At 43.6% G+C, this 24,757-nt stretch overlaps 1 protein-coding gene across 3 annotated transcripts in view; it reads left to right on the top strand.

Annotated features, from left to right (window-relative positions):
* TENM2 (teneurin transmembrane protein 2) overlaps positions 1–24,757 on the top strand; it is a 6,300,157-nt gene that overhangs the window by 5,333,927 nt on the left and 941,473 nt on the right. For all 3 annotated transcript variants that reach the window (XM_073589482.1, XM_073589484.1, XM_073589485.1), the window contains 2 exons: positions 16,050–16,244; positions 19,735–19,935. In XM_073589482.1, the coding sequence (XP_073445583.1) occupies positions 16,050–16,244; positions 19,735–19,935 (396 nt within the window). The remainder of the gene's footprint in view (positions 1–16,049; positions 16,245–19,734; positions 19,936–24,757) is intronic.

Below are 24,757 nucleotides of genomic sequence, written 5' to 3'. Positions count from 1 at the left end.
AGCTGAAGACACAGAAAAATAAGTGCATGGGGGAGGTTTAATGTGTGGGTGGAGATTTGGGGGGAGATTTGGAGTGGGGATGGGGGGATTTATTGTGTGTGTGGAGATTTGGAGGGGATGGTGGATTTATTGTGGGTGGGGAGATTTGAAATGGGATGGGGGTGTTTAATGCGTGGGGAGAGATTTGGAGTGGGGATGAGGGGATTTAATGTGTGTGGGGTGATTTGGAGTGGGGATGTGGGATTTAATCTGTGTGGGGAGATTTGGAGTGGGGAAGGGGGATTTAATGTGTGGGGAAGATATGAGGACACAAAATGAGTAGCGAAGGGGCAGATGCAGGGCATGCATGAGGAAACAGTACAGGTGAATGGGGAGCATATATGAGGAAACAGTACAGGAGAATGGGGGCATGTATGAGGAAACAGTACAGGTGAATAGGGAGCATATATGAGGAAACAGTACAAGAGAATGGGGGCATGTATGAGGAAACAGTATGGGGGAATGGGGGCATGCATGAGGAAACAGTATGGGGAAATGGGGGCACATACAAGGAAACAGTATGGGGGTGTGTATGAGGAAACAATATAGAGGAATGGGGCAATGTATGAGGAAACTGTATGGGGGATGGGTGCAGACACAGTATGGTGAGTGGGAATGGGTGCAGACAGTATGGCGAGTGAACGGGGGAATGAATGCTGACACAGTATGAGTAGCAATGTGAAAAAAGTATGTGGACAGAGTACAGGGAGTGAGGGTGACAGGATGTGTGCAAACACAGTGGGGAAATGTGTGAGCAGGCAGTATAGAACGTGAGTGGGTAAATATACAGTTGGGAAAAAAGTATTTAGTCAGCCACCATTTGTGCAAGCTCTCTCACTTAAAAACATGAGAGAGGCCTGTAATTGACATCATAGGAAGACCACAACTTTGAGAGTCAAAATGAGAAAACAAATCCAGAAAATCACCTTGTCTGATTTGGCAGGATTTGTTTTGCAAATTATGGTGGAAAATAAGTATTTGGTCACCTAAAAACATGCAAGATTTCTGGCTCTCACAAACCTGTAACTTCTTCTTTAAGAGGCTCCTCTGTCCTCAACTCATTACCTCTAGTAATTCCACCTGTTTGAGTTTGTTATCAGTATAAAAGACACCTGTCCACAACCTCAAACAGTCACACTCCAAACTCCACTATGGTGAAGACCAAAGAGCTGTAGAAGGATACCAGAAACAAAATTGTAGCCCTGCACCATTCTGGGAAGACTGAATCTGAAACAGGCAAGCAGCTTGGTGTGATGCAATCAACTGTGGGAGGAAAAATAAGAAAATGGAAGACATACAAGACCACTGACAATCTCCCTCGATCTGGGACTCCATACGAGATCTCACCCTGTGGGGTCAAAATGATCACAAGAATGGTGAGCAAAAATCCCAGAACCACATGGGGGGACCTATTGAATGACCTGCAGAGAGCTGGGACCACTGTATCAAAGACTACCATCAGAAACACATTATGCCACCAGGGATTCAGATCCTGTAGTGTCAGATGTGTCCCCCTGCTTAAGCCAGTACATGTCTGGGCACGTCTGAAGTTTGCTAGCGAGCATTTGGATTATCCAGAAGAGTATTGGGAGAATGTCATATGGTCTGATGAAACCAAAGTAGAAATATTTGGTAGAAACAAAACTTGTTGTGCTTGGGGGAGATAGAATGCTGAGTTGCATCCAAAGAACACCATACCTACTGTGAAGCATGGAGGTGGCAACATCATGCTTTGGGGCTGTTTCTCTGCAAAGGGACCAGGATGACTGATCTGTGTACGTGAAAGAATGAATGGGGCCATGTATCGTGAGATTTTGAGTGCAAACCTCCTTTCATCAGCAAGGGCATTGAAGATGAAATGTGGATGGGTCTTTCAACATGATAATGATCCCAAGCACACCGCCAGGGCAATGATGGAGTGGCTTTGTAAGAAGCATATGAAGGTCCTGAAGTGGCCTGGTCCATGTTGCCCAGCGACAGACCCAATACATCACTGCTGTAGAGGAGATCTGCATGGAGGAATGGACCAACATACCAACAAAAGTGTGTGCCAACCTTGTGAAGACTTACAGAAAACGTTTGACCTCCATCATTGCCAACAAAGGATATACTGTATAACAAAATGTTGAGCTGAAATTTTGTTAATGACCAAATACTTATTTTCCACCATAGCTTGCAAAATAAATCTTGCCAAATCAGACAAGATGATTTTTCGCATTTGTTTTCTCATTTTGACTCTCATAGTTGTGGTCTACCTATGATGTCAATTATAGGTGTCTCTCACCTTTTTAAGTAGAGCAACTTGCACAATTGCTGGCTGACTAAATAGTTTGTTTCCCACTGTATGAGAAGACAGTATGGTGAACAAGGGGGATGCGAGAGGATACAGTATAAGGAGTGAGGGGAATAGTGTGAGGAGACAGTATGGGGGGAGAAATATGAGTGGACGCAGCATAGAAACTGAGTAGTGGGGGCATAGCATGGGGAGACAGTGTAAGGGTACAACCAGGAGCGGACAGTATACCAAGGAGGGGGAGTGTGATGACAGAGTACAGTATAGAGACTGGGGCCTATAAGGAGGACACGGTGTGAGAGGACAATGTGTAGAGGGGACCAGTATGGAAAGGACAGGTCAGTGTAAAGAGCATGTACCATAAGAGGGACAGTGTGGGGGTCATAATTTGTGCAGACAATATAGTGAGGGGCAATTTTTTATTCAGGAGCATTATAGTGACACTTCTATCTTTAAGGGCATCATGTAGAGATTTTTTGCAAAAGAGCCAAGAAGATAGAAGTCTGCAGAGACGAGCTGTGGATGAGAAAACTCACCATGGGGTCTGGACAAGATGAAGAAAAGAAGCAGAATGACTCCAGAGATGACGACATCTATAAAGTACCTGGATGTAAATCATATTTGTGATACTGACTAATTCTCATTTTTTTATGTTAGGAGCATTAAAGAGGTTGTCCAGATTTGTGATGAGTCTGTAGTCATTCTATGTGACTGCAGACTTCTGAATTCTCACAGTGCTAACTGCACATTGTCAGGATTCTCTGGTGTTGGTGATTTACATACATGCAGTCACGTGCTGACTAGACGTGTGGCCTCACTCAATGAAAATGAACTGAGCGAGGCCAGGCACGTCTAGTCGGAATGTGGCCAGAAGTATACAAATCACATACTTACGCTGTCATGACTGTCCATCAGCAAGGGAGAACCCTAAAAGTGTGCAGTGCATTTCTTGTGAGAATTCAGAAGCCTGCAATGTCAGGACTCAGCTATGCAGGTTCCAGAGGTCATCACATGGACACTTCACTCATATGCGATTTTCATACTTACAGTCCTTCTATTCCTGCTTCTCTTAGCTTTTCACTGATCATTGAGAGCATTAGGGAGAGCAGCTTGTCGGTACATGACTAAGGGTACAATTTCATGTATGTTGGGGGGTGGGCACCAAACTGAATTCTTGTCCCGGGTGCCAGAAAACCTAGATACACCTCTGCGCCCAGCTCTGGGTGTTCATGTCCTCCCTCACTCCAATTCCAAGCGCACTCCCGGCATTTGAAATTTGTGTGCTGTTTCTTCCTGGTATGATGCTTGTCCACGTAATTTCCGATAGTATGCATTGTGGGGAGAATTGGGTGTACTCGCCAGTTTCAGAATGTGCAGTGCGCATGCTCCGGAGCCAGTACACCCAATACACCCCCACGCTTCACAGGACCAGAAATGACGCGCAGCATCATCATACCAGGCAGAAACAGCACAGATTTCAAATGCCGGGAGTGCACTTGGAATTGGAACGATGGAGGACATGAATGCCCAGAGTGTCGGCACTTCCGAAGACATCACCCTAATTAGCATAAGTACATGTAAGTTATAAAATCATTTTTTCAGCGATTACAGGACAGTATTAGTTCAGACTATACAACATTGCCACAAATCTATAGTGTGCAAAATGAATAGGGAAAATGCGAATTTGGGTGGAAAATATTTTGGCTTGGGGGGGCCCATTTCAAAGTTTGCACCACGGTCCATAACTTTGTCGTTATGCCACTGTGTATATATATGTATATAGTCAAATGCTTTAAAAAATAAGCATTTCTTACTTCATTAAACTTTTATTATCAAATACGTCAATATCTACAGTGTAGCAATTTCACAAATGAAGGGATGCTGTATTGTTGGCATGACACAGCACTAATGGTAGTGTCCACCTTTTCCGCTCCAGACAATCATTTTTCAAGATGTCCCAAATAATTTAAAGCGGGCTTTTACCCCAGTCTCCCGCAGTCAAATTCTTGTACTTTCGATTCTTTTCTGTAAGGAAGCCCCCTTCAGACTGTTTGGGATATCTGGAAGAATGGTTGTCTGGCGAAGAGAAGCTGAGTGCTACCATGATTCCTGTGTCTTGGCAATAGAAATGTATCCTGAGACCATTCATGTTTTTCATCCAGGTGAGTGTGTCCCTCAAAATTTCGCCTAAGAACATTGCTATGAATAAAGAATGACATCTAATCATCCTCCAATAACTTCTCCCAACAATTCAGGATGAATTTGCTGATAGACATGTTTTTTCAGTATGATGGAGCTATATGTCACAAGGCGAAAGTGATAACTATGTGGCTCGGTGAACAAAATATTGAAATTTAGAGTTTGTGCCCAAGAAAAGAGCTGATATCCAACAAGCCTGAGCAATTTGCAGAAGTCTTGAAAAACAAAGGTCAACACTGTAAATAATGAGTTTTTGCATAAACGTGATGTATTTGTCAATAAAAATATATCAACTTATGAAATGCTGATAATTGTACTTCAGTAATCATACAAAACATCTGACTAAGATCTAAAAACACTGAAGCACCCAACTGTGAAAAACAAAATATATGTCAGTCTTACAACTTTGTCTCTTTCTCTGCCTTTCTCTGTCTCTCTCTCTCTCTATATATATATATATATTGTGAAGTAGTGATCACTAAGCATTTTGGGGTACACTCACTTGGCAGCGATATTTAAATGAGCAGCAACTGTTTCTTCATTTACATAAGTCCATTCCTGGTTTGTTATACACCCATAAACCACAGTATCACAGTACCGACATAAAGTCCATTTCATTTGTGGTTATGTCCGCACAGTTCAATAACTGATACCTGTCAGCTCACATTTCCCCAGGCTCTGAGTTACCTGCTTAATAGATTCTCAGGTTTCCCAAACTGGCTTCATAGTGGTCCTATCACTAGTCCAGACCTTCAGTAGCTTCCTGGACTTTCAGGAGCTCCTGCCACCTCCAGTCTCACACATGGACATCTCCTCTCCATGTGTTGCAACCAGGAAGCATATAGGACCTTTTTGACATCACAGGAACACACCTCAGGGAGGTATGTGGTTAACCAGACCCACCCATCACTTTCTGGTTAACTCTTAAATCCAGCCCTAATAGAATATATAGGTTTGTGGAACAACACGACCCAGCCAACTGTCCTGGATTTAGATCGCAGCAGACCTCTATCTGTGCGATACATACTTGTCTCTCATAATACCACTAGTTGATACCTCATTACATATACTATATATATATATATATATATATATATATATATATATATACTTATACAATGTGTCCGTAAAGTATACCACGATCCCTAGATCTGACACCCTTAGACTTTTACTTTTGAGGTTATGTGAAGCAACATGTGCACATTGAACGTATCAATGACATTAATCACTTAAAATAGAGAATCACAGAAGTTATTCACTCTGTTACACCAGACGTCCTTACCTGTGTTAGGCGTCGGGTTCCTGTCGCTGCACAGCAGGAATCTAGAGCCTTGCCTTTGGCGGTCTCCCATTCCTCTCCGGCTGCAGAGGAGGCTGCCCAGCAGACTCATTGATCCCAGCGCTCAGCTCAGACTAGCACTCTCGGTTTGGTTGCTGCTGCCACCTCTGGTCCAGCTATAGCAACTCATGATGATCAGCAGCGAGCTACTCCTTTCGGTCCACTGAGCATACCCGTGGGACGATTTCTCATTGGAGATCGGAGGTCACATGCGCAGGTCCTTCTCCAGTTCCGATTGGACCATCAGGAAGGTCCCGGAAGGATGCTGCTATAAAAGGTTCGTATAGACAGTTATTATAACTTGTGTGTGTGATGATGGATGCATGGATCTGGTGAATGACTTATTATGAAACCCCTTCCCTTTGTTACGCATGTTGTAGGGTTATCTTAGTTTAAGTCAGTGCCTTGTAGTGGCTAAGCCTAGTGTCACAGTGCTTCCTAATCACAGCACATCTCTCAGCGCCATATTGTGCCATCCAGCACAAGGCACCTAGTGGCTGCATCAGCCAGCGCGGCGTCGTGCACAGGTCTAGCGCTTTCCTCCTCAGTCTGGGTGGTTAGTGGCTTCCGCCAGAGCGGTGCAGTGCACACTAGTGCATTATTCCTTTCTTTCTCTTTTGCTGTCTCAGCTGGATCGGCACCGAGCCCTAGTGGACTAGAGGGACTCTAACCCCGTGTCCTTGGGATGGAGTCCTGTGTCTGTATACTAGCGATGATCCGGCCGAGCCCTGTGCGTTTAACAAGTTTCGGCACTTACATTGTGCGGCACCGCGGTCTGTGAATCAACAGAACTCGCTCCTGTACACACCGGGTGACACTGACCCGCGTGTGCTCATTTATTATTTTGCCGCATAGTCTCCGCCAAAGGAATCTCAAAATGCTGAAACAGATAGAGCAAATTGGATTGAAACATTTGGTATTCAAGCCCCAAAGAGACAAACCATTTATCACATTCGTGACAAATTCAATGCCACTGGCTCAATCATTAATGCTTTGAAACATTTGTTCAGAGTCCAAAAAAGTCCACCAGAAGAGTCTCTTTCGAATTGGGAATTTCACGAGCTTCCATCATGCAAATCCTGAAATCTATTGGTTGGAAAGCTTATCGTCCACATCTAATTCATGGTTTATTGGAGGATGATCCAGACAGGCGGCTGCTATTTAGTGAGATTATGCTTAACGAAATTGAAGAAAATCCAGTAATTGTAGATAACATCATGTGGAGTGATGAAGCTTCTTTCAAATTATCTGGCCATATTAACAGACATAATTGTATTTACTGGTATAATGAGAACATGCATTTAACATTAGAGCAACAACTAACTGAGCCTGGTGTCAAAGTTTGGGGTGGTATTTCAAGTTTTGCTGTTTTTGGACTTTTTTTTATGGAACAGTCACAGAAGCTTGTGTTTAGTAAATATAATTTTATATATAAATCAAAATAAATGTTATTATTTTCTGTCCACCTACTTTTGGACCACCCTGTATGTATGTATATATATATATATATATATATATATATATACACTCACTGGCCACTTTATTAGGTACACCTGTCCAACTGTGTGTTAAGACTTAATTTCTAATCAGCCAATCACATGGCGGCAACTCAGTGCATTTAGGCATGTAGACATGGTCAAGACAATCTCCTGCAGTTCAAACCGAGCATCAGTATGGGGAAGAAAGGTGATTTGAGTGCCTTTGAACGTGGCATGATTGTTGGTGCCAGAAGGGCTGGTCTGAGTATTTCAGAAACTGCTGATCTACTGGGATTTTCACGCACAACCATCTCTAGGGTTTACAGAGAATGGTCCGAAAAAGAAAAAAAATCCAGTGAGCGGCAGTTCTGTGGCCGGAAATGCCTTGTTGATGCCAGAGGTCAGAGGAGAATGGGCATACTGGTTCGAGCTGATAGAAAGGCAACAGTGACTCAAATTGCCACCCGTTACAACCAAGGTAGGCAGAAGAGCATCTCTGAACGCACAGTGCGTCGAACTTTGAGGCAGATGGGCTACAGCAGCAGAAGACCACACTGGGTACCACTCCTCTCAGCTAAGAACAGGAAACTGAGGCTACAATTTGCACAAGCTCATCGAAATTGGACAGTAGAAGATTGGAAAAACGTTGCCTGGTCTGATGAGTCTCGATTTCTGCTGCGACATTCGGATGGTAGGGTCAGAATTTGGCGTAAACAACATGAAAGCATGGATCCATCCAGCCTTGTATCAACGGTTCAGGCTGGTGGTGGTGGTGTCATGGTGTGGGGAATTTTTTCTTGGCACTCTTTGGGCCCCTTGGTACCAATTGAGCATCGTTGCAACGCCACAGCCTACCTGAGTATTGTTGCTGACCATGTCCATCCCTTTATGACCACAATGTACCCAACATCTGATGGCTACTTTCAGCAGGATAATGCGCCATGTCATAAAGCTCGAATCATCTCAGATTGGTTTCTTGAACATGACAATGAGTTCACTGTACTCAAATGGCCTCCTCAGTCACCAGATCTCAATCCAATAGAGCATCTTTGGGATGTGGTGGAACGGGAGATTCGCATCAGGGATGTGCAGCCGACAAATCTGCGCCAACTGTGTGATGCCATCATGTCAATATGGTCCAAAATCTCTGAGGAATGCTTCCAGCACCTTGTTGAATCTCTGCCACGAAGAATTGAGGCAGTTCTGAAGGCAAAAGGGGGTCCAACCCGTTACTAGCATGGTGTACCTAATAAAGTGGCCAGTGAGTGTATATATATATATATATATATATATATATACAGTGGGGAAAAAAAGTATTTAGTCAGTCAGCAATAGTGCAAGTTCCACCACTTAAAAAGATGAGAGGCGTCTGTAATTTACATCATAGGTAGACCTCAACTATGGGAGACAAACTGAGAAAAAAAAATCCAGAAAATCACATTGTCTGTTTTTTTTTCATTTTATTTGCATATTATGGTGGAAAATAAGTATTTGGTCAGAAACAAAATTTCATCTCAATACTTTGTGATATATCCTTTGTTGGCAATGACAGAGGTCAAACGTTTTCTGTAAGTCTTCACAAGGTTGCCACACACTGTTGTTGGTATGTTGGCCCATTCCTCCATGCAGATCTCCTCTAGAGCAGTGATGTTTTTGGCTTTTCGCTTGGCAACACGGACTTTCAACTCCCTCCAAAGGTTTTCTATAGGGTTGAGATCTGGAGACTGGCTAGGCCACTCCAGGACCTAGAAATGCTTCTTACGAAGCCACTCCTTCGTTGCCCTGGCGGTGTGCTTTGGATCATTGTCATGTTGAAAGACCCAGCCACGTTTCATCTTCAATGCCCTTGCTGATGGAAGGAGGTTTGCACTCAAAATCTCACGATACATGGCCCCATTCATTCTTTCATGTACCCGGATCAGTCGTCCTGGCCCCTTTGCAGAGAAACAGCCCCAAAGCATGATGTTTCCACCACCATGCTTTACAGTAGGTATGGTGTTTGATGGATGCAACTCAATATTCTTTTTCCTCCAAACACGACAAGTTGTGTTTCTACCAAACAGTTCCAGTTTGGTTTCATCAGACCATAGGACATTCTCCCAAAACTCCTCTGGATCATCCAAATGCTCTCTAGCAAACTTCAGACGGGCCCGGACATGTACAGGCTTAAGCAGTGGGACACGTCTGGCACTGCAGGATCTGAGTCCATGGTGGCGTAGTGTGTTACTTATGGTAGGCCTTGTTACATTGGTCCCAGCTCTCTGCAGTTCATTCACTAGGTCCCCCCGCGTGGTTCTGGGATTTTTGCTCACCGTTCTTGTGATCATTCTGACCCCACGGGGTGGGATTTTGCGTGGAGCACCAGATCGAGGGAGATTATCAGTGGTCTTGTATGTCTTCCATTTTCTAATTATTGCTCCCACAGTTGATTTCTTCACTCCAAGCTGGTTGGCTATTGCAGATTCAGTCTTCCCAGCCTGGTGCAGGGCTACAATTTTGTTTCTGGTGTCCTTTGACAGCTCTTTGGTCTTCACCATAGTGGAGTTTGGAGTCAGACTGTTTGAGGGTGTGCACAGGTGTCTTTTTATACTGATAACAAGTTTAAACAGGTGCCATTACTACAGGTAATGAGTGGAGGAAAGAGGAGACTCTTAAAGAAGAAGTTACAGGTCTGTGAGAGCCAGAAATCTTGATTGCTTGTTTCTGACCAAATACTTATTTTCCACCATAATATGCAAATAAAATGAAAAAAAAACAGACAATGTGATTTTCTGGATTTTTTTTTCTCAGTTTGTCTCCCATAGTTGAGGTCTACCTATGATGTAAATTACAGACGCCTCTCATCTTTTTAAGTGGTGGAACTTGCACTATTGCTGACTGACTAAATACTTTTTTTCCCCACTGTATATATATAAAACTGAATGTGTGTGTGTGTAACACCAACCAATCACGAAGCATCTTTCATTTCACCAGAGCTGTACATAAGAAGCTGAGCTGTGATTGGTTGCTATGAGCAACAGTTTTCCTTGCAACCAATCACTAAGCATCTCTCATTTCACCAGAGCTGGTTAAAAGAAGCTGAGCTGTGATTGGTTGCTATGAGCAAGTTTTCCCACTTGACAACACCTCAGCAGACACTGACATGGTGGGACAAATCTAGCGTCTCTGGGAACATAAGCTCCCAGCCATTGTCTGCCCCCCTGAAAGGAGCAGAGAGCACATGACAGAAATGAATCCTCCCCTCCCTGCCCACATCCCCATCACACATCCTCTATCCTATAGGCACATCTTCCCTATTAAAGGGATCATTGGTATGGAAGTCAGAGCAAATCCGTCCAGCGCTTTGGTTTTGACCCCAGGCCTCTCTTAAAGGGATCCTTGGTATGGAAGTTAGGACCGTACCACTCAGCTCTGTGGTTCTGACCCAAGGCTCTTTTAAAGGGATCATTGGTAAGGAAGTTAGGGCAAATCCATTCTGCGCATTGGTACTGACCCCAGGCCTTTCTTAAAGGGATCTCCGGTATGGAAGTCAGGGCAAATCCATCCAGCGCTTTGTCTCTGATCCCAGGCCTCTCTTAAAAGAATCCCCGGTATGGAAGTCAGGGCAATTGCCTTCAAGTGCTCTGGTACTGACCCCAGGCTTTCTTAAAGGGATCTCCTGTATGGAAGTCAGGGCAAATCCCTCAGCGCTCTGGTTCTGACCCCAGGCCCCTCTTAAAGGGATCCCCAGTATGGAAGTGAGGGTAAATCCACTCTGCGCTATGGTACTGATCCCAGGCCTCTCTTAAAGGGATCTCCGGTATGGAAGTTAGGGTAAATCCCTCAGTGCTCAGATTCTCATCCCAGGCTTCTATTAAAGGGATCATTGGTATGGAAGACAGGGCAAATCCATTCAGCGCTCTGGTTCTGATCCCAGGCTCTCTTAAAGGGATCCCCATATGGAAGTTAGGGCAAATCCACTCTGAACTTTGGTACTGACCCCAGGCCTCTCTTAAAGGGATCCCCAGTATGGAAGTTACGATCATTCCACTCAGCGTTCTGGTTCTGACCCCAGACTGATGTGACGATGTAGGATATTAGGGGTAGTAGTCTGGTGGCTCTGGCTGACGGGATGATGTGGGATATTAGAGGTAGTAGTCCGGCGGCTGTGACAGGATGATGTGGGATATTAGTCGTAGTTGTCCAGTGGCGCTGGCTGATGGGATGATGTGGGATATTAGGGGTAGTAGTCCGGTGGCTCTGGCTGACGGGATGATGTGGGATATTAGGGGTAGCAGTCTGGTGGCACTGGCTGACGGGATTATGTAGGATACTAGGGGTAGTAGTCCGGTGGCTCTGGCTGACGGGGCGATGTGGGATATTAGGGGTATAAGACCGGTAGCTCTTGCTGACGGGATGATGTGGGATGTTATAGTGAACGTGGCTATGAGGAGTGGGCGGGGCTATACACTCAGCTTCATAAATATATAGATATAATCATTATAATTTGTTATAACTAACCATAGTTAGTTACTATGCCCGGGCAGCGCCGGGCTCTTCAGCTAGTATATATATATATATATATATATATATATACTATATAATCGTCTAATTCTGTCTGTCTGTAATGGAAATCCCGTGTCGCTGATTGGTCGAGCCTGGCCAGCCACGACCAGTCAGCGACAGGCGCAGTCCGGCCGCGAATTGGGTACCCTAAACCTGTAAAAAATGGAATTAACATTAAAAATAGTGATATACTCACCTTCCGACGGCCCCTGGACTTTCCCTCCTCTCACCACGTGCCCGGCATCTTCCGGTCCCAGGAATGCTTTGCACGAAAGACCGCTGATGACGTCACGCTCTCGCGAGAGTGACGTTATCTCCGGTCCTTCGCGCTAAACATTATTGGAGCCGGAAGATGCCGGAAGCTTGGAGAGGAGATCGGGGACCGTTGGAAGGTGAGTATATCACTATTTTTTATCTTAATTCTATTTTTTACACAATTATGGTACCCAGGGCTTGGAGGAGAGTCTCCTCTCCTCTGGACCCTGGGTACCATCCGCACATTGAGCGCTACGCTGGTCATCTCCCGATTGCGTCGTCGTTAACCTCCGTGCAGCAGGAGATGATCCGCGGCAACCACCTTGAAGCCCCACAGTAGCGGTGGCGTGCATCATTTGACTTCCGCGTCAATTTGCGGCCGGACTGTGCCTGTCGCTGACTGGTCGCGCCCGGCCGCGACCAATCAGCGACAGGCGCAGTCCGGCCACGAATTGGCATGGAATTCAAATGACGCACGCCACCGCTGCCATCAGGAGATCTGCAGCGCTAGCTGCTGATCTCCCGACGGTTGCCATGGGTCATCTCCTGCCGCATGGATTTGCTGCAATCAGGGATATTGGCGTGGAATTTAAAGGGGATCTGTCACCTCATTTTTGGCCTATCAGCTGCAGCCACCGCCATCAGGGGCTAATCTACAGCATTCTGTAATGCTGTAGATAAGCCCCCTGATGAAACCTGAAAGATAAGAAAAAAGAGTTAGATTATACTCACCCCGGCGTTCGGTCCGGTCCGATGGGTGTCGCCATCCCGTCCGGTGCCTCCCATCTTCATACGATGACGTCCTCCTCCTTGCCTCTCCCTCTGCTCCTGGGCACGCGTACTTTATGGGCCTTGTTGAGGGCAGAGCAGAGTACTGCAGTGCGCAGGCGCCGGACCTCTCTGACCTTTCCCGGTGCCTGCGCACTGCCATCAACAGACATACTGTACATACTCAGTTCTTCAATACTAAAAGTGAATTTCATATATTATATAGATTTCATATATTAATTAATTCATATATTAATTATTTAATTAAGATTTCATATATTAATTTCATATATTATATAGAGTCATTACTGAGGTATCAATTCACGTGTTTATTTATGTTAATGTTGATAACTATGGCTTACAGCCAATGAAAACACAAAAGTCATTATCTCAGTAAATTAGAATAATTAACAAAAAATACCTGCAAAGACTTCCTAAAGGGCCTGTTACACATAGCGATAGCGCTAGTAATATCGCTAAAGCGTCACCGATTTTGTGACGCAGCAGCGATATCACTAGCGATATCGCTACATGTGATACTCACCTCCGACCAGCTCCCCCGCTGGTTATCGGTGATCGCGCGAGATCGGCCTGGTCCATTTCTCATCCTTGGCTTCCTGCTGGCACCGATGAGCGAGCCATGGACGCAGGTGGAAGACGGTCACCCTCGCCACGTCTGACAGGTGAGTACGACCGCCGACCGCTGCTGCATCACTAGTGAGATCTGCCTGTTTGGCAGCTCACTAGCGACCATTTAGCGATGCACCAGCAATCCTGACTGGGTCATATTGTGGTTGGGATCGCTGGTGCATCACTAAATGTAACAGGGCCTTTAGTGTTTAAAAAGTCACTCTGTTTTTGTAGGCTCTGCAATCATGGGGAAGACTGCTAACTTGACAGATGTCCAGAAGGTAGTCATTGACACACATAGAGTAAGCCACAAAATGTAATTGTTAAAGAAGCTGGCTGTTCACAGAGTGCTGTATCCAAGCATATTAATGGAAAGTTGAGTGGAAGGAAAAAGTGTGGTAGAAAAAGGTGCTTAAGCAACTGGGATAACTGCAGCCTTGAAAGGATTGTTAAGAAAAGGACATTCAAACATTTGGGCAAAATTCACAAGAAGTCAACTGCTGCTGGTGTCATTGCTTCAAGAGCCACCATATATAGACGTATCCAGGACATTTGCTACAAGTATCGCATTCCTTGTGTCAAGCCACTCATGACGAATAGACAATGCCAGAAGCGTCTTACCTGTGCCAAGGAGAAAAATAACTGGATTGTGCTCAGTGGTCCAAGGTGTTGTTTTCAGATGAAAGTAAATTTTGCATTTCATTTGGAAATCGAGGTCCCAGAGTCTGGAGGAAGAGTGGAGAGGCACAGAATCCAAGCTGCTTGAGGTCTAGTGTAAAGTTTCCACAATAGTGATGGTTTGTCATCTGCTGGTGTAGGTCCACTATGCTTTATCAAGACCAAAGTCAGTGCAGCTGTCTGCCAGGAAATTTTAGAGCACTTCATGCTTCCCTCTGCCAACAAGTTTTTTGGAGATGGAAATTTCATTCTCCAGCAGGACTTGGCATCTGTCCACACTGTCAAAAGTACTAATACCTGGTTTAAAAACAACAGTATCACTGTGCTTGATTGTTCAGCCAACTCGCCTGATTTTAACCCCTCGTCAAGAGGAAGATGAGAGACACCAGACCCAGCAATGCAGATGAGCTGAAGGCTGCTATCAAAGCAACCTGGGCTTCCATAACACATCAGCAGTGCCACAGGCTGATCACCACCATGCCACACCGCATTGTTGCAGTAATTGATGCTAAAGGAGCCCCGACAAAGTATTGAGTGCATTCACTGAACATACATTTCAGTAGGCCAAAGTATTCTAATTTACTGAGATAATGACTTTTGGGTTTTCATTGGCTGTAAGCCATAATCACCTATATATACAGGTGCTTTTCACAGAATTAGAACATCATCAAAAAGTTAATTTACTTCAGTTCTTCAATACAAAAAGTGAAACTCATATATTATAGAGACTCATTACAAACAGAGTGATCTATTTCAAGTGTTTATTTCTGTTAATGTTGATGATATACATATACAGTATATACAGAGTGTCAGTAAAGTCATGGTGCACGTTTGACCAGTCACAGGAAAGTATACAGAATACCACAATCCCCAGATCTGACGCCCTTAGATTTTTACTTTTGGGGTTATGAGAAGCAACATGTGTACATTAAACGTATCAAGGACATTAATCACTTAATACAGAGAATCACAGATGCTATTCACTCTGTTACACCAGATGTCCTTACCCGTGTGTGGCAAGAACTTCACCATCGTTTGGATGTGTGTAGGACAACAAATGGAGCCCACATTGAACAGCACTGAATAGGTATGAAATTGGGACAGTATTTATTTTATTTGGAGCAGATTTCACATTTCTATCGTTTTTTGTTGCTTTCCATTGACTTGTCAAAAGTGCACCATGACTTTACGAACACACTGTATATGTCGTTCATGAAAATAGGCCACAAGACTGCACGTGGTCCAACTTAGCGGTAACACTGCCGTGGCATTCTGCTTGGTTCCATGATAAAACTATTGAATCCTTTGTAGTGGTGTTGGCTGTGTCCCAGGCTATATATATGGAGCAGAGCACAGCAGACAAGATTTCAGACTATTGTATCTCATGATTGACCTTTTAGATCCAGGAATACTCCCTTTGTTTGTATGTTAGTGAATTTCACATTGCCCCTTCTGTAATGTCATAAAACTTTGTTTTCTTTTATCGGTTAGGAGAATTATATCTCTTTCTCATTTTCCATTAGAAATAAAACATTATATTGTACGTGAGCTATTGCAGAAACAGTGTGCACCTGTGATTGTCATTCATGCAGCTTTACAGCATCTGTTCAATACATAACCTGGATATTGTTGCCAAAATCAAACAGTATTGGTTTTTTATATTTCACAAATTAAATATATTTATAAAAAGGTCAAAGCGCATTGAGATGAATCAATGCATAGCCTGTCTGAAACCACAAGTGTATTGCTTGATTAACTTATATTACTAATACTGTGTGCAAATGCAAGAATTAATATTTGCTTTCTTTCTATCATGTATTTTCAGCTGCGTGTCCGGTTTTGTGCAGTGGCAATGGGCAGTACTCCAAGGGTACTTGCATCTGCTATAGCGGCTGGAAAGGAGCAGAATGTGATGTGCCCAGCAGTCAGTGCATAGACCCTTCCTGTAGCACCCATGGCTATTGTATAGAAGGAAACTGTGTATGCTCTGCGGGATTCAAAGGAGACAATTGTGAAGAAGGTACATTTTATATTACACAAATTCATTGTAACATGCTTAAAGAAAAGTATGTCATCCTGGTGAAGACATCCCCTCCATCTATAAGTCCACTAATATAGACCAACCGACTGTGTTCTAGATCCCATTACCATCACACCATGTAAAGAGCGGACAAGTATTCATAGATCTTTTATGTGAGACATATGGTAAATGGCAAAATAACGTTATGTTTCGCAGTGCATTTAAATACATTATAAATCAATGAGAGCAGGACTATGAGGCACGCAGAGGCATCAGTCATTTATATGCGTAGGAAACCTGCTGCCAAAGATACTCCACATTATAGTATAGAATGATGAATGACTTCTTATGAAGTGCCCTGTATTAAGTAAGAACCTGGATCCCGGCCACAAATCCCCTGCCACAACGTTGTATAGAGAAGCCAGTAGCACGGGGCGTTCTAGTGTACAGTAGTGGCAGTCTAGTCAATGTCCACTCCACCCTTCACTTGTGACAACCATCCTATTGTTTGACTAAGCACAGTTTTACACCTTGCTATAATATTATGCAGTTATTGATTGCTGCTTAAAAACTAATGAAGCCATGTCATTCACGTGCCCTTATCAAAACACAGAATGGAGGCGAGAACTCTGAGTCAGCTGGATTTTTTATTCAACTTAAGCTTTTTAGTTGGGATATTCATCATACTATGACATCCAAACAATTCACCTGAAATGAAAGTGGCATAGAAATCAATAGGATCCATATATTCTGCCACATAAACACTGTTGCTCTATTAACAAATTTGCAATGGAAAATGAAATGGAACATTTGTCAGATTTTGCACTTTGTTGCAGCAGGGACCTAACTGAAATTGACAAATTACGTTAACTTAGAGGTGTTGTCTTTGCCAGTCTTGTGGTTGAGTCATTTTTCAATGACATTTAACGTCATAAATATGATTCATGGTTCATTGGTGTCGTACAATGTGTATTGCTCTCACAGCTATTCTGTATACCTGTGATGTGATATCTTGTAGCCATTGGGCAGAAATTCCATACCCTGAAATATAAAGAAGTCCAGAAAGCCCTTAAGTATCTATTAATAGCTGTACAGTATGTTATCCTTGCTGAAGGCTATGCAGTTCTCACAGAAATTATTCTGATTTTCACTTCATTCTTCCAATGTACTCCTTAAACTTTTTAATTTTATTGCTCTGCGTGGTGTGACAGTGACATAAATTTGAAGAGCCTCCTGTGACAATTCAGTTCTAAGATGATTTTTAATAGTTCAAGGTATAAAATTTACATGCTGTCGTAAAAAAAAAGCAAAACGTGCTTATAAGATAGCTGGCAAGCATGTCAGTGGCCAGATTTAAGAATGGGCTATGAGGCCGTGACCAAAAAAATCATTCTTATATCTTAAAGAGAGATCTAGGGAAATGCCATTTCTGCCCAAATATTCACACAAGCCTATTCAGACAATTGGAGGTAAACACCTAGAATGCCCATGAGATAGAGGAAAAAGTATTACTTTTTACTGTTAGACTGTCGAGTTTGTTACGTGACATATAATCTTGAAGAGCTAAATGTGAATTGCGCCATGTCAGAAGCAAAAAGCAAAACATTGATCATTTCACACAAAACTCCAAAAATGGGCCAGACAAAAGTATTGGCACCCTCAGCCTAATACTTGGTTGCACAACCTTTAGCCAAAATAACTGCGACCAACCGCTTCCGGTAACCATCAATTCTTACAATGCTCTGCTGGAATTTTAGACAATTCTTCTTTTGCAAACTGCTCCAGGTCCCTGATATTTGAAGGGTGCCTTCTCTCTGACATATGTCATCCCCTGAGGAAGAAGTGTTTTACACTTCGAAACACGTTGGGAAATAAATGGTTAAACCTTCGACATAACTTGGATGTGGTAATTTGTCAAGCAGCGCACAAAGTCCAAAAATGTAATCCTTATAAAACTGATGTTTTTGGCGGCCACGTAGTGGAGCCCTGGACATGCAGCAGGCTGACCTTTGACTTTACATGAGTAAATCTCTCCTGCAAAGGGTGAGTATATTTATCTTATCTTTCTTCAAAGTTTACCCAGATAAGACCCTATTGCGCTCTCTCTTCCTATAGTTTATATTCACAGGTGTTATATGGGATTCAGGTCTGGACTCATTGCTGGCCACCTTAGAAGTCTCCAGTGCTTTCTCTCAAACCATTTTCTAGTGCTTTTTGAAGTGTGTTTTGGGTCATTGTCCTGCTGGAAGACCTATGACCTCTGAGGTAGACCCAGCTTTCTCACACTGGGCCCTACATTATGCTGCAAAATTTGTTGGTAGTCTTCAGACTTCATTATGCCATGCACACGGTCAAGCAGTCCAGTGCCAGAGGCAGCAAAGCAACCCCAAAACTTCAGTGAACCCCTGCCATGTTTGACTGTAGGGACCGTGTTCTTTTCTTTGAATGCCTCTTTTTTTCTCCTGTAAACTCTATGTTGATGCCTTTGCCCAAAAAGCTCTACTTTTGTCTCATCTGACCAGAGAACATTCTTCCAAAACGTTTTAGGCTTTTTCAGGCAAGTTTTGGCAAACTCCAGGCTGGCTTTTTATGTCTCGGGATAAGAAGTGGGGTCTTCCTGGGTCTCCTACCATACAGTCCCTTTTCATTCAGACGCTGATGGATAGTACGGGTTGACACTGTTGTACCCTCGGACTGCAGGGCAGCTTGAACTTGTTTGGATGTTAGTCGAGGTTCTTTATCCAACATACGCACAATCTTGCGTTGAAATCTCTTGTCAATTTTTCTTTTCCATCCACATCTAGGGAGGTTAGCCACAGTGCCATGGGCTTTAAACTTCTTGATGACACTGCACACGGTAGACACAGGAACATTCATGTCTATGGAGATGGACTTGTAGCCTTGAGATTGCTCATGCTTCCTCACAATTTGGTTTCTCAAGTCCTCAGACAGTTCTTTGGTCTTCTTTCTTTTCTCCATGCTCAATGTGGTACACAAAAGGACACAGGACAGAGGTTGAGTCAACTTTAATCCATGTCAACTGGCTGCAAGTGTGATTTAGTTATTGCCAACACCTGTTAGGTGCCACAGGTAAGTTACAGGTGCTGTTAATTACACAAATTAGAGAAGCATCACATGATTTTTCGAACAGTGCCAATACTTTTGTCCACCCTCTTTTTTATGTTTGGTGTGGAATTATATCCAATTTGGCTTTAGGACAATTCTCTTTGTGCTTTTTCATTTAAGACAAATTAAATGAAGATAATAGTACCAAAGAATTTGTGTTTGCAATCATTTTCAGGAAGAAACTGAGTATTATCTGACAGAATTGCAGGGGTGTCAATACTTTTGGCCACAACTGTACAATGTAACACAAATTCGGCACAAGATGAGCGAAGCAAAGTATTTGTACAGTTATGTAAAGATAAAGGCAGCTGCTGTTATTATTTTTGTATTTTTAATGTAATCTATTGTCTGTCTTCCATTTTAGTGGATTGTATTGACCCAACATGCTCCAATCATGGAGTGTGTGTGAATAAAGAATGTCTCTGCAGTCCTGGTTGGGGTGGCCAGAACTGTGAATTACCGCGGACTCAATGTCCAGATCAGTGCAGTGGACATGGGACCTACCTCACTGACACAGGTCTGTGTAGCTGTGATCCTAACTGGATGGGGCCCGATTGTTCTGTTGGTAAGAAAAATATTTAACACTGGATTTAACTTTTTCTCCACTTTTCTCATTAATATGTGGCTCTAATGTGGTAAATAATTGCAGGTTGTTCTAAATTGAATGTTCAAAATTTCCTCCCTGAATCATTGTATAAGGCTAGTTTCACACTAGCGCTTTTGAGCGCAGCGACGGCCTGCGCACGGCCACCGCTAAGCCCCGCCCCCTGCCGCGCCTCCTCAGGTTGCTCCACCTACCGGCGCATGTCGCTGCATGCGTCCTGCGTCCCCTATCTTTATCACAGGGGGCGCAGGCCGTGCGCAGTATGCGTTTGGCGGCACATGCGTCCTTTTGACGGTGCGCCGACCTGCGCCAAACGCAACCTGCTGCAGTTTGGTTGCGCTTGGCGCACCGTCAAAAAGGCGCATGCGCCGCCAAACGCATACTGCGCACGGCCTGCGCCCCCAGTGATAAAGATAGGGGACGCAGGACGCATGCAGCGTCATGCGCCGGTAGGCGGAGCTACCGGCGGAGGTGCGGCAGGGGCGGGGCTTAGTGGTGCCCGTGCGCAGGCCGTCGCTGCGCTCAAAAGCGCTAGTGTGAAACTAGCCTTAGGCAGACATGACTTTATAATTATTACTGATTATTTTTTTTTTGGGAACTCCCACCAAACACAAGAACAGTGGTCCTGTATTCCTTGTTTACGTGAAGAGGCTGATCATGAGTACAGTCATGGCCAAAAGTTTTGAGAATGACACAAATATTATATTTTCGCATGATCTGCTGGCCTCTGGTTTTTATGTATGTTTGTCAGATGTTTTTATCAAATACAGAAATATAATTGCAATCATATTATGAGTAGCAAAAGGTTATATTGACAGTTAGAATGAGTTAATGCAGCAAGTCAATATTTGCAGTGTTGACCCTTCTTCTTCAGGACCTCAGCAATTCTCCCTGGCATGCTCTCAATCAACTTCTGGATCAAATCCTGACTGACAGCAGTCCTTTCTTGCAAAATCAATGCTTTTATTTTGTCTGAATTTGAAGGTTTTTGTTTGTCCACCCGTCTCTTGATGATTGACCACAAGTTCTCAATGGGATTAAGATCTGGGGAGTTTCCAGGCCATGGTCCCAAAATCTCTATGTTTTGTTCCCTGAGCCATTTAGTTATCACCTTTGCTTTATGGCAAGGTGCTCCATCATATTGAAAAAAGCATTGTTGATCACCAAACTGCTCTTGGACGGTTGGGAGAAGTTGCTCTTGGAGGACATTCTGGTACCATTCTATATTCATGGCTGTGTTTTTAGGCAAGACTGAGAGAGAGCCCATTCCCTTGGCTGAGAAGCAACCCCACACATGAATGGTTTCAGGATGCTTGACAGTTGGCATGAGACAAGACTGGTAGTAGCGCTCACCTGGTCTTCTCCGAATAAGCCGTTTTCCAGATGTCCCAAACAATCGAAAAGGGGATTCATCAGAGAAAATGACTTTACCCCAGTCCTCAGCAGTCCACTCCCTGTACCTCTTGCAGAATATCAGCCTGTCCATAATGTTTTTCCTGGAGAGAAGTGGCTTCTTTGCTGCCCTCCTTGAGACCAGGCCTTGCTCCAAGAGTCTCCGCCTCACAGTGCATGCAGATGCACTCACACCTGCCTGCTGCCATTCCTGAGCAAGCTCTGCACTGCTGGTAGCCCGATCCCGCAGCTGAAACACTTTTAAGAGATGGTCCTGGCGCTTGCTGGTCTTTCTTGGGCGCCCTGGAGCCTTTTTGGCAACAAGGGATCCTCTCTCCTTGAAGTTCTTGATGATGCGATAGATTGTTGACTGAGGTGCAATCTTTCTAGCTGCGATACTCTTCCCTGTTAGGCCATTTTTGTGCAGTGCAATGATAACTGCACGTGTTTCTTTAGAGATAACCATGGTTAACAGAAGAGAAACAATGAGGCCAAGCACCAGCCTCCTTTTAAAGTGTCCAGTGGTGTCATTCTTACTTAATCATGACAGATTGATCTCCAGCCCTGTTCTCATCAACACCCACACCTGTGTTAATGGAGCAATCACTGAAACGATGTTAGCTGGTCCTTTTAAGGCAGGGCTGCAATGATGTTGAAATGTGTTTTGGGGGATAAAGTTAATTTTCTAGGCAAATATTGACTTTGCAAGTAATTGCTGCTAAGCTGATCACTCTTTATAACATTCTGGAGTATATGCAAATTGCCATTAGAAAAAATGAAGCAGTAGACTTTGTAAAAATTAATATTTGTGTCATTCTCAAAACTTTTGGCCATGACTGTACTTTTCCACTATTCATGCTCTACGAGATTGACTAAGATAGTCAAGTTCAAATCTTCGCTAGCCCAAAACATTTTAAATAAGCAGAAGTGACCACAATATTTTTCAAACAGGGGACACAAGAAGACCACCGTATGAGTGGATAATACCAACGAAAATACATTTATAATGTTGATAGTGGGCCATTTATTTGAGGAGACCACAATATTTTAGAGTGACACCACTTCTAATATACAGAGGCTCTGGATGGTGATGGAATTTCTGAAATATTAAAATGCTTGGCAGGTTTTAACTTTATCATCCAATATAGCATCCATTATGATGAAAAAGGTTTTTCAATCCAGAAAAGTGAATTAAAAGCAAAAAAAAAATTCTGCAATAAGACTTCATTGAAATCATAGCATGCACATAGAAGAATACCTAATTTTCACATATTGATAGCACCTCTTGCATAATTTTCTTTAGGAGATATGTATCCACAACATCATACTCTAGAGCTAATACTGTACTGTTCAGGTGCTGTTCCATAAGGGATGTCCACAGTATCCCATTCTAGGGTTAATACACTCAGATGCTGACAGTATGTGATGTCATCTAATAAGTGGGCTTTATGTGGTTTTATACCAGTAGTGTTGTCACTTTTGACTTTATCTGTGAATAAGAGTCAGCCAGACTCGAAATGTGTCAGCATTTTTCTATGCCCATGCCACTATTTTAATGATGTCACAATAAAGAATTTTTTGCTTTTAATCCGCTTTCCTGGATTGAAAATCTTTTGAATCACTTGTAACAAAGCCGCTTGATATCTCACAAACTGTATCCGTGCACAGTGGAGTGAATGCCCAGGAACCAGACTGATCAGCATGTACAGATGCATCTCACAAAATTAGAATATCATCAAAAAGTTAATTTATTTCAGTTCTTTAGTACAAAAAGTGAAACTCATATATTATAGAGAGTCATTACAAACAGAGTGATCTATTTCAAGTGTTTATTTCTGTTAATGTTGATGATTATGGCTTACAGCAAATGAAAACCCAAAAGCATTATCTCAGTAAATTAGAATACTTTATAACACCAGCTTGAAAAATGATTTTGAAATCCGAAATGTTGGCCTACTGAAATGTATGTTCAGTACATACACTCAATACTTAGTCGGCGATCCTTTGGCATCAATTACTGCATCAATGCGGCGTGGCATGGAGGCGATCAGCCTGTGGCACTGCTGAGGTGTTATGGAAGCCCAGGTTGCTTTGATAGCAGCCTTCAGCTCATCTGTATTGTTGAGTCTGATGTCTCTCATCTTCCTCTTGACAATACCCCATAGATTGTCTATGGGGTTAAGGTCAGGCGAGTTTGGTGGCCAATCAAGCACAGTGATACTGTTGTTTTTAAACCAGGTATTGGTACTTTTGGCAGTGTAGACAGGTGTCAAGTCCTGCTGGAGAATGAAATTTCCATCTATAAAAAGCTTGTCGGCAGAATGAAACATGAAGTGCTCTAAAATTTCCTGGTAGACGACAGAAGTGACTTTGATCTTGATAAAACACAGTAGACCAATACCAGCATATGACATAGCTGCCCATACCATCACTGATTGTGAAAACTTTACACTAGATACCAAGCATCTTGGATTGTGTGCCTCTCAACTCTTCCTCCAGACACTGGGACCTTGATTTCCAAGGTCTAGTGTGAAGTATCCACAATCAATGATGGTTTCGAAAGCCATGTCATCTGCTGGTGTAAGTCTACTGTGTTTTATCAAGACCAAAGTCAGCACAGCTGTCTACCAGAAAATTATAGAGCACTTCATGCTTCCCTCTGCAAACAAGCTTTTTGGAGTGGAAATTTCATTCTCCAGCAGGACATGGCACCCATCCATGGAGCGCGCTGCAGGGTCGGGGGTTATTCGGTACCGGGCCAGTCATGTTCTTTTAAAGGGGAAGTGTGTCACAGTGGTGATAGTGACCCGGTCCGTGGCCCTGGGTGTCCAATGAAGATGGAAGTTCAATGAGGGGGAAGATGGTAGGATAATCATAGGGAAAGGGGAATCGTGACGCCACCCATAGTTTTCGGCTAGGGTAGCCGACGCTGCGATACAGATCCTCTGGAATGATGGTACGGCAGACAAGATGGTGTAGCTCTCCACAGGCAGAGCTGTGTCCCAGGGCAGCTAGGATGTTGCTTGTGATTTGGTGACTGTGATGTTATGTGCAATGTTAAGCAAGTGGGACGTGAATGACACAAATGACACAGTGAGGTGCAGTTTCACGGCTTTTACTCACACTTGACCTGTGCGCTCAGGTGTCCCGCTTAGCACTGTGTCCTCCAAGTAAGAGGTGCTGCCAACTCTCAGGTAGTTTGGGAAACACCGTTCCAGGACTTCCTTTTGTGTTTTCCCTCTCTTTCTGGTCATCTCCCTGTGCTGGTCTTTCTTTTCCTCTCACCTAGCACCTTCACAACAGTGTCCCCAATCCAGCCTCAGACCTTGCCGAGCGATGTGGGTCAGGCCCCGGTGTCTTTTATCTCTATAGCTGCCTTTTTAGGGAATTG

The sequence above is a fragment of the Dendrobates tinctorius genome, unplaced genomic scaffold (genome assembly GCF_039654945.1).
Source record: "Dendrobates tinctorius isolate UK_male_01 unplaced genomic scaffold, ASM3965494v1 ptg000108l, whole genome shotgun sequence".
In the NCBI taxonomy this organism is placed as follows: Eukaryota; Metazoa; Chordata; class Amphibia; order Anura; family Dendrobatidae; genus Dendrobates; species Dendrobates tinctorius.
The sequence above is the reverse complement of the archived record's forward strand: the minus strand, read 5'-3'. Positions and strand labels throughout refer to the sequence as shown.